Below are 10,810 nucleotides of genomic sequence, written 5' to 3'. Positions count from 1 at the left end.
TATGCCCGACCCAACTAACGTCTCAGAGTTGAAGTCTTTTCTCGTATGTTAATTTCTATGGAAAATTCATAAGAATTGAGTACTCATATTACACCACTTTACGAATTACTTAAGAAAGGTAAACATTGGCAATGGACTAAAACACATAGATATGTGTTCAATAAAATTAAACAACTTCTATGTAGTACTGAAGTATTGACACACTTGACATATCGCGGAGAGCATAGTAACATGCGACGCGAGCGCACGCGGGCTGGGGGCCGTGCTGGCACAGCGCGCGTCTGACGGCAGCGAGCGGGTTGTGGCGTACGCATCGCGGGCGCTCACTGCCGCGGAGTTACACTACAGCCAGATACATAAAGAAGCCTTGGCTATAATTTTCGCGGTAGACAAGTTTCATCAGTATCTTTATGGCAGAAAGTTTACACTACGTACAGATCATAAACCGCTGGTCACAATTTTGGGCCCCATGCAGGAATACCGAACACGGCGGCGAGTCGTTTACAGCGGTGGGCCATTAAACTATCAGCTTACGATTTTAATATAGATACATTCGATCAGATAAAAACACGGCAGATATTTTGTCTAGGTTAATTAGCACTCATAAAGAAGGGGTTATTAGTGAAGAATTAGACACACCTGAACAAACGTATTTACACTTTGCCGCGGAAGCATTGTTATTAGATTATCAAACGTTAAAAAAAGAAACCGTTTCGGATAGTGTATTGAGCAGAGTAGCCAGATATATAAACGATGGCTGGCCGGTCGAGGTCGAAATAAAGAATTAAAACCATATTTTAACCGTAGAAAGGAATTATATATTGAGCTAGGGTGTGTTAATGTGGGACATAGGCTAGTAATTCCTAGTACGTGTAGGAATAAAGTGATCGCCTGAGCTTCATGAGAGTCACATGGGCATAGTCAAAACTAAATCGTTAGCGCGAAGTTACGTATGGTGCCGGGAATAGACGAGGCACTAGAGCAGCATGTTGCAGCTGCACCGTGTGCGCTGAAGTGGCGGACGCACCACCTGCGCATGCGCCCCGCGCCTGGCCGTGGCCAGATCGACCGTGGACCAGGATACACGTAGACTTCTTAGGACCGGTAGCCGGTCTTACTTATCTAGTGGTAGTCGATGCACATTCAAAGTGGATTGAAGCTATTAGAATGCTGAGCACCACATCGCAAGCGGTAATAAAAGAATTACGAGAGATGTGGGCGAGATTTGGGTTACCTAAACATTGGTTAGTGATAATGGCCCTCCGTTTTTCAGTGGAGAATTTCAGCAATTTTAAATAATAATGGTATAGAACATATATTTTCGGCACCTTATCACCCAGCTTCTAATGGGCAGCGGAAAACGCTGTTAAAATTTGTAAAAGAGCATTAAAAGGCGATTAAATCAAATCCGACGTACACTCCACATTGTGTCGTTTCTGCTGGCGTACAGAAACACACCACACTATACAACCGGGGAAAGCCCCGCCAAGATGTTATTAGGGCGCAACTTGCGCATGCGGTTAGATTGTTTGAAACCAGACCAGAAGGCACTTATTAGAGCTCGCCAAGAGACAGTAGAAGCTACATCGAGTGCGTCACAAGACAGTTTAATCCGGGGGACCTTGTATGGTTCAGAGAATACCGTAGCTCAAACAAGTGGTCTGCAGGGACTGTTATAGAGAAAAACAGGTAGTACAGATTATAATGTTAAATCTATCCACGGCACTGAGGTGCATAGACACATTGACCAACTAAAACCAAGAGTGATAAATAGGACAGCTAGGCTAGTAGATGCAAACTTTAGGAACTTTCAACCAGTTCAGCCTGTTAAGAGCTCTCGCTCTTCTCTCGTGTTTCCTTCGGACATAATCGAGCGCCGAACACAGAACCGGACCGGACAAACGGAACCAGCTTGACGAAAGCATTGGTCGAGGAAACATCCCGCACGCAAACAGACGGAAGTGATTTGGTTACAAGTGAACCCTTGTCAACGTCAAGTGTACCTTTAAATATGCCCAAGGTGCAGGAGACGGGTAGTCCTAGGGTTCCTATTACTCGGGATATACGAACTAGTAATCGTACACGCAAACCGGTTAAGAGATATGGGTTTGATGATGATTGAAGTAAGAAAATATATTATAAGATTGTTAGATTATTATATGATATGTTGTTTAATATAATTTAGTAAGTAAGTTTATCTGTAATAATTAAGGGTGGAGGTGTTACATATGATTATAAATATTTGTGTTGTCTGTGGTTAAGTGAGGAGCGACGCGCCAGATTTGGAATGGCGGCAATTGAAAATAGAAGCTTGAACTATGCAAACGTCTATTATTTATCAGAAGGGTGCCTTTGCCCTGACGATAGGACAGGTAACAAATAAAAAGGTTACCTGTGTACTTATAACCTTATACTTTTCGTGTCCCCAGTTTAAATTAAAAATAAAACCACAATTTTTAACATCATTTATTTACAAGACATAAAATTAGAAGTCACAGAAATCACATGACAGGTTTAGTTAACTACCACTCTAAACAAGCTGATAGCCGCTTGATTACCTATAATAACATTGGTTATCATTACAAAGTAATAAAGCTCAACTGGAAGGGAATTGAGACAACAAAATACTCATTTAAGACTCCACATTAGCAACATGTTTGCAAATACTCCGTAGTACAGCACATTTACAAGATCTTTTTCACAACAATAACAAATCGTAAATAAATGGCGAACGCCACCAACTACGATGAACTATTTAGAATGAACCTTTTTTATAACATGGTTTAGAATAATATTAGCCACATTCTGCAAGACGTAGTTAAAAATTCTTCTGTGATCACCATCCACATTTCTTGACGAAGCTTTCACGATGTTTCAAACAGGACGCTTTGAGCATTCAATTTTGATTATGATTGCCTGATGATTGGGTGTATTTACTAAACAAGTTTATCTAGCTTCCAGTTTTTTATTTATCTTGGCAAAAATACAACTTCAATTCAATGCATCATTATTATAACTTGGTTAGTCTAGGTTATAGACTCACAAAACTTATGGATGGACTCCAACGTTTTCGTGAAAACGTTTATATTCTCGGTTACGAGATACAAGAATTTTGACAATAACACTTCACATTTTCGCAGTGATGTTTTTGTATAAGTGCCGGTATCTACAGTGCCTTGCCCTGCCGTGCCAACTTCTTGCCAATGATATTATTATGATGCCATTGACTTAATTTGACTTATGTATGACATGAACATGAAATTTTGAAAACTTTTGGTTTTGACTTTTGATGCTACAGTGCGACCACAGACCCATAATATTTTTGCTAAGGGGCGATTCTGGTATATGTATTTGTAAAAATAATTATTAAAGAAAGGTACAATTGAGTGACCTAAACTGATTAAAAACTGAATTGTAAAATCATTGTACCTACCTTTGAAAATGCTTATAAAGTGTTTAGGTTAGACATTCACACGTTACAGATACAAAACGACCACAATAAGAAAAAAAGGAAAATATGTTATTCGGTATATCATATTCCTCATTATCATCATCCACAGCCTTTGTCCTCTAACTGATGGGCATAGGCCTAATCTTTATTATTATTTATTTTGTTTATTGCACAATTACATATTATCTTTAACATAGTACCCACAAAACCGGTTTATCGGTTTGTCTGCGGGCGAGGAGTTGCTTACTATATAATTATGCTTACGTTGTATTAATATACTAAAATATTGGGTATAACTAGACTAAGTACATAAATTTCAAAGATATTTTCTTAATTTTATCGTGGCAATTTCTACGGTCCTGTGCTAGCCTCATCCAGACTCGACCCGAGACCTTTAATATATCGTCGACCTATTGGAAAACCGACGCTTCTTTTGTCTTATCTTCAGCCACCATTCTGTCACTGCCTTAGTCCACCTGCCGTCACTTCGTCTGGCCAAGTGGCCTGCCCAGCTCCACTACAGACTCATTACTGTGACTGCTCGAATAGCCGCGTGCTTGAGGTTACCACGCTAAACCCATTGAGCGCGAAATGTTGCGCGTTCGACAAGTATTTGTGTGATCGACGAATGCTTGTACTGAGTCTGGGTGTCTTTGTGCATGTGACCTGAATGTTTGTGAAACCCACCGCGGTACAAGGATTAAATGCCTTAGTGCGGGAGTCTTTTTTTTTAAAGACCGAAAACCTACGTCTCGTTTTTCGATTCTTCGGACTGTATTCCAAATAATAACTATGATCTTTCTAGTGTGACCTCTGCCCCTTCAGTTATAAATGATGCATGATCGCGGAAGGGGAGGGTATTTGTAACTGTGTTTTGGATGGTGAAACAAGGATATAGACACTTCAAACTTATAGCACTTCTTTTTCAGTCGAGGGTTAATTTAATAGATTTAAAAAATCTAAATACCAAGTTTTCAAATGTCATTTTTTATAAAATTTTGATAGTTTTTATAAATGTAAATTGCATTGTCATCGGGTTTGAAGCTACCCTGAATTTCAGCCTGCTAGCTTATCGGGAAGTGCCTCAAAACTCAGTTGCAAAAATCCAACCGGAACGACAAACAAACGAGAAAGTGAGTTATAAAAACGTGTGAAAAATAAAACACAAATTAACATTATCATTATAATCAAGCATTATGGAACACGCTCTTAGCTTTCTTCTCTCTCTTCTTCTGTTCTCTCTTCTTCTTCAACTTCTCTGTACTTCTGAGCAGCTTCTTGATGGCGTCGTCTGGGTCCGCGAGGTCCGCGTCAGTGCAGCCGCCAGAAGATGGCCGTATCTTCTTAGCTGGGAGATCAATCTCTTCTGGGACTTGCTGTTTCTGCTTTTTGGGTTTTTCACTGTAATTTGAAAGAATTTTTAGTTTGTGGTGTAAGAAAGTAGTATGTAAACTATTAATCCATAAGGATAGCTAAATGGTTGAGGGGTCACCACGCCAAACCCACTGCGCGGGACGTATCGCGAATTCAATCTTCGCGTAGGACAAGCATTTGTGTGATCCACGAATGTTTGTCTGGAGTCCGGTTGTCTTGTGCATGTGACTTGAATGTTTGTGAAACCCCCGCGACACAATGATTGAGATTCTTATTACGGGAGAAGTTTTAAAAACTAGAAATGATTGAAACTCCAAAAAACCTCATGTCTTTTACTGTAAAATTTGTAGTGGTATATTTTTACCAACTTTTCATTTGAGGCCCCACATCTCTATGGAAAAGAAAAATCTTGTACATTTACATTTAAAATCTTATGTAAATACGTACAATCAACACAACGCCGGTCCCACTGCTGGACATAGGTCTCCCCAAGCTGCGCACAACACCTCTACCTTCCGCATAGGAAGATCATCATCATCATCTCAGCCTATAGCTGTCCACTGTGGGACATAAGCCTCTCCATACGTTCTCCAGCGCGACCGGTTCATTGCCACCTGCATCCAACGAGACCCAGCGGCTCTCACCAGGTCGTCGGTCCATCTGGTATAATTTCGTCACTTTCAACGAAACAGCCAGCCGTTTCCATCACCTGTACATCCATACAGGTTCAACACCAATACAAATAACTAAACCCTCACCCAACAGGCTCCATATTCTCGAACAGCGTGTCCAGGTCGTCTGCATCCGTTTCCACCTTCACATCTTCCGGATCCTCTTCCTCCTTGACTTCGCCATCTTTACGTGTGAGCGGAGTGGAGCTGGCCTCCTGGACTAGCACGCAGGATAGCTTGGAAGTTAAGTATTGCTGTAAATAATAAAAATAATTGTATTTGTCATATTCGCCTTTCTGTTTTTCCGATGCTTGTACACTATTGTATATTTTTCTAATTTATTTATCCTTTCGCAGGTCTGCTGGAAGAGATTTCTTAAAGAAATAAGCAGTACCTTTGTACACCTTTCATTATTTGTGCTACTTTTATTTGTATCTATATCTATACTTCTATATCTATACTAATATATAAAGATGAAGAGTTTGTTTGTTTGAACGCTTTAATCTTAGGAATAGACCATTCATCGAGGAAGGCTTTAGGCTATAAACCATCACGCTGCAACTAATAGGAGCGAAGATACAATGGAAAATGTGAAAAAAACAGGGCAGGTATAAATCATAACTTATATCTTCTACCCACGGGGGCGAAGTCGCGGGCAACAGCTAGTGTGTACATAAATGGTAAATAAATAATTGATGAATCAGTTTGTCTCGCTCGCCCGCCGCGTCAGCTCATGATTAAGGACTCCGGTTAGGTCCGAAACGAGTCGGGCGATACCGATACATACGCGTGAGTAAATCGTTATAATCCTACTAATTATTATAAACGCGAAAGTTTGTATGTATGGTTTTTTGTTTGGTCCTCTTTCACGTAAAAACCACTGAACGGTTTTAGACAGAACTTGGCACACAGATAGGTTTATAACCAAGATTTAGAGAAAATATTGAATACTTATTTCTCATTTTATCACATCATTAAAAAGTAATGAAGATTAAAAGCATTTAAAATGGTGGAATTTATGGTAGTCGGGGCCAGCATCATAACTTGATAGTAAAAACTAAAAAGCATACTAGTAAGTGACGTCACACGAGATTTTAAATCACTGTATACCCTTCATTTTTTGTTTACAAGATAAACGAAAAAACACACCCTATTTTTTTGAAAATCTGTCTGACGGACTGTCAATAATAATTATCCTATAGACACCTTATAAACCAGTTCCTTGCTCCCATACTCGTGCACCCTCAGCTGTCTGTCCAAACTGCAGCTGACTACCAGCCTGCTGTCTCGCACTATAGCTATGTCTGTGATGGCGCCCGCCGAACCCTTGTAGCCCTTGTCGGGCTTGCCCTTACGAAGGTCCACCTGGTGCAGCTGGCCGCGACCGAAGCCAACCAGGACTTGGCTAGGGAGGAGATGAAAAGATTTTTTTTTATATAGAGATTAGAGACCTCCGCATTATGGAATTTAATCCTTGTGCTTCAGGGGGTTTTACAATCATTCAAGACACATGCACAAAGACACTTAGACTCGGGATAAGTTGGATCGCGAGGATCGAATCCGCGCTACGTCACAACTGACTGACGGGACTTCGTAAACTCAAGAAGTCTCGGGAAACAGCAAGCATTACATAAAAAGAAATACGTCCCATTGTAAAACAGTGCTCAAAATATTTTTATAGTAATTATCGTGAGACATTTTCATTATTAAATGATGCAACGGTTTCCTCACGCGTATTTATCGGGAGTGCCCGACTAGTTTCGGGTCCAACCGGAGTTCTTTATCAGTAAGGATTAAGGACTCCGGATAAGACGCGCGAGTAAACCGTTGCATCATTGAATAGTGTTTTAAATGTTAAAACAACTCTCACCGTTCGTCGAAGCTGCTGGCGATGCATGTGGCGGCCATGTTTTCAAAGTCCACATTGATGACCGGTCTCCGTTGAGCGCGACTGTCGTATAACCTGAGGAAAAACAAGAGAAGTAAATAAACCAGCTTTGATACCGGTAGATACCGATACCGGTACCTTTTAGGAAGCGGTGAAGGGTGGGCGAAACTGGGTGCTGTCCAATGTAATCTGACCTTCAAAAAGTGCTACTTAGTAGCCTAATTTGAATAAATGCCTTTCGATTCGCAATTAATGACTGACTTGAGTGGTTTCAAATATTTTTTTATGGACAAAAGCCAGACTTCTCGACCCACGGCCCCTATCTCCTCATAAGAACAGATGGGCAGGTTGACGCGACTCATGGACCCCCACTCCCTCGTGGGAGGAAATGGCTAGTGTCAGACTCCTACTGACTAAACCTGAACCGCTGTGCTAAGTCATCCGCGTTTTTACCATCATACACATTACACGGCCTGACCGTTACTGGTTACCATGGACTCCCTTTACCGCACGTAGGCTCCATTGCGCGTCAGGTGGCTTTGGGAGGCTCCCAGTCCAGCCATCCCAACTCCCTCCAGAAGAGCAGAAGCTCCTGGGACGTTCGCAGGCTTCTGTGATGGAGCTCGGTGTACGGATCCTTGCCCGTCCACGGCCTGACCGTATGATGGTAGGTAAGATGTCTTACCTAACATATCCATGTCGCGAGCAGACGGCGGCCAGCCTGCCCCCCTCCCCGGACAGCAGCAGCAGGTCGGACACCCACACGGGGCGTCGCAGCTGCAGCCAGTCGTGCGCCAGGTTCTTGGCTACGAACGTCGGGGAGGGCTCGCCTATGCGCCACAGTTTCAGGTCGTTTTCTTCACCACCTATGAGGTATATGCATGTTGGGAATTATGTAATATATTTAATGAGCCTCTACGCAAAAAGAAATTCAGTGGTATTTCATTTGTTAAACTTAGTTTATAAGTTTCATGTGTCCAACTGCGATATCAAAGCTCAGAAACGGATTGAGCAATTAGTTTATTTTGTATTAAAGGTGAAAATCGGTAAAGCGGTCTATAAGATTTCTTTTTATATTATCTTATTTGCGGGGTTTTTTCTGTACAGAAAATGTCACCCTAATGATTTATAGAAGGTCTAGAAGTTGCGGGAGGTGAAATTGGGGGAGGACATGAAAAAACACAGAAATATAATATTGATGACTTAATCAAAAGAGTTCTTAGCTTTGTTTGGTAATAAAATTGTTGGCAGGAAGATCATAATTAATTCGATCATCATCTCAGTCTTTGGAATAATTTCTGAAAATAGTTTTTTTAGAAAGTTGGTATTAAGTATAAAGAGTGTTAGGGTAAATGCAGTCATGTGAAATTTTATTAGTTAAATAAACATTAATATTGAGGAGCTCGTGGCTAAGCCATAACCGCATAAGTGATGCGATCACAGGTTAAGCTATGCTTGACGCGGTTGGTCTGTAGATGGGTGACCATCTTCGTCATAACGATTTCATCCGTGTTTCGGAAGGCACGTTAAATTGTGGGTCCCGGCTGTTATTCCTACATCTTTGACAGTCGTTACAGGTAGTCAGAAGCTTGAAAAAGTATGACAGCCAGTCTAACCAAGGGGTATCGTGTTGCCCAGGTAACTGGGTTGAGGAGGTCAGATAGGCAGTCGCTCCTTGTAAAACACTGGTACTTAGCTGAAACCGGTTGGACTGGTAGCCGACCCCAACATAGTTGGGAAAAGGCTAGGCCAATGATGATTAAAATTGAACTTGAAATGAGAATACTATTAAAAAAAGGTTATCTCACCAGTAGCAAACACAGTATCCTCATCAGGGCTGACCCTCATCCTGTCCACCTTCCCCACATTTACGAGCTCCTCCGCCTTCTTACTCCACACCTTCACCACTCCGCTGGAGACAGCAGCTAGGAGCTTCCGTTTACTCCGTCCCAGGCCTACGACGTGGCCGGGTGCAAAGTCTGCTGTGTATGACTTCGTGAAGCCTTGCAGTGTGTTGTATATTTGAATCTGAGGGTCATTTAGGTGGTATTAATATATCTTAAGACAATGACACCTAGTTTTTTTCCGAGCTATGGTGGGTCTCACTCTAATGATAGTGGTCAGGGGAAAGACGGGCAGGAAACTCTGTGGGTTACAATACATAATAGCAGTCAGGGCAAGTAACCACATAGTTGTGTTTGATAATTTACATACAGTGTTGTGAGCAATTGAACAAGAGGAAAAAAGATCAATTGGACCTATCATGTATCTAAATCTAATGAAAAATTACACTGAAGAGGTGTAATTTATCATGATATTGACAAATGTTATTAGCAATTTATGATTGTAAGGTCACACCATTACTCCTACAACGTCACTAACTCAGAAACTTTTCCTTTTTCATAATACTAAAGGTAGACTATAATAGCCTCACCTGTTGATTCTTCCGTCCAACAAGTATCTCTGTCTGGTCAGCATTACCCCACTCCAGTCTGGTAATACACTCATCTTTTTGCAGAGTCTTTATATTTACGAGGTTTTCTATGTTCTTTTTACTGTTTTTAGAAGTATCTGTGTGGTATTTTATATCTGCAATAATTAAAATTTAAAGATATTCAGTTGCTATATTATGGCGACATATTATTTTAGCGTTAATTTACTATACTATATTAGATGCAAACAATATTAAAACAGTGCTAAGGCTTGTTTTAAAGCTAAAACTCAGTAATTACAAATGAAATAAGATTTTTGTAAATAAAGAGAAATTTTGACAGTATTTACAAAAAATGACAATGATATCGTGTTATTTTCAAATTGTATCTAAGGAGAAGCTAATAGTTATTTGCTAGATTTAATGTATAAATCCTATTAAAACCAGGTTGTTTTGGTCATAAACAAAAATACGTATACTATTACCGCACAGTACAGTCAGGTAATGAAATTTTACTTACGTTTGAATGAACCTATCCTACTGGCGACGAAAATGTCGACTTCTTTGTCTTCTGCTATCAACATTGTTAATTATTATGTACAATTATTTGTTTAAAACTATGCGAGCGCATTTCCAAAAGTGTAAACACGTGAAACTAAGTGTCAATTTGAAAGTGACAGTCCTAATTATGACACTTATGACAGAATAGTTTCGAAGAAATGCCATTTTTTAAATTACGTTTCATTCCACAATATTTGCGTTTCGATAACACTTGCATGTTATTTTTTTTTAATTTATAATTACTCCAGATGCACAGCCCTTATCATTTTGAGATGATTAAACAAGTGGGCAAATAAGCTTAGCTTCTATTATTTTCTATCTTTGTCACACAGATGTACCGATTACATCAGGTGGGAGCGTGAGAATGGACTAAAAATAAGATCTCAAAATCTAATACCTATATAAAATTCTCCTGTCACGTTGGACGTAAGAGC

At 40.3% G+C, this 10,810-nt stretch overlaps 1 protein-coding gene across 1 annotated transcript; it reads right to left on the bottom strand.

Moving 5' to 3' along the window:
- Nucleotides 1-4,620: 4,620 nt before the first annotated feature.
- LOC113507908 (WD repeat-containing protein 74-like) lies at nt 4,621-10,497 on the bottom strand. Its single transcript, XM_026890852.1, has 8 exons — nt 10,336-10,497; nt 9,819-9,973; nt 9,193-9,412; nt 8,070-8,250; nt 7,367-7,459; nt 6,703-6,901; nt 5,584-5,750; nt 4,621-4,852 (listed from the first exon to the last, which is right to left on the bottom strand). Exons 1-8 carry the CDS (start codon nt 10,397-10,399, stop codon nt 4,639-4,641), a joined length of 1,293 nt encoding a protein of 430 aa, XP_026746653.1. The 5' UTR covers nt 10,400-10,497; the 3' UTR covers nt 4,621-4,638.
- Nucleotides 10,498-10,810: the final 313 nt, after the last annotated feature.

The sequence above is a fragment of the Trichoplusia ni genome, unplaced genomic scaffold (assembly GCF_003590095.1).
Source record: "Trichoplusia ni isolate ovarian cell line Hi5 unplaced genomic scaffold, tn1 tig00003472, whole genome shotgun sequence".
Taxonomy (NCBI): domain Eukaryota; kingdom Metazoa; phylum Arthropoda; class Insecta; order Lepidoptera; family Noctuidae; genus Trichoplusia; species Trichoplusia ni.
This window is presented reverse-complemented; position numbering and strand designations above follow the sequence as displayed.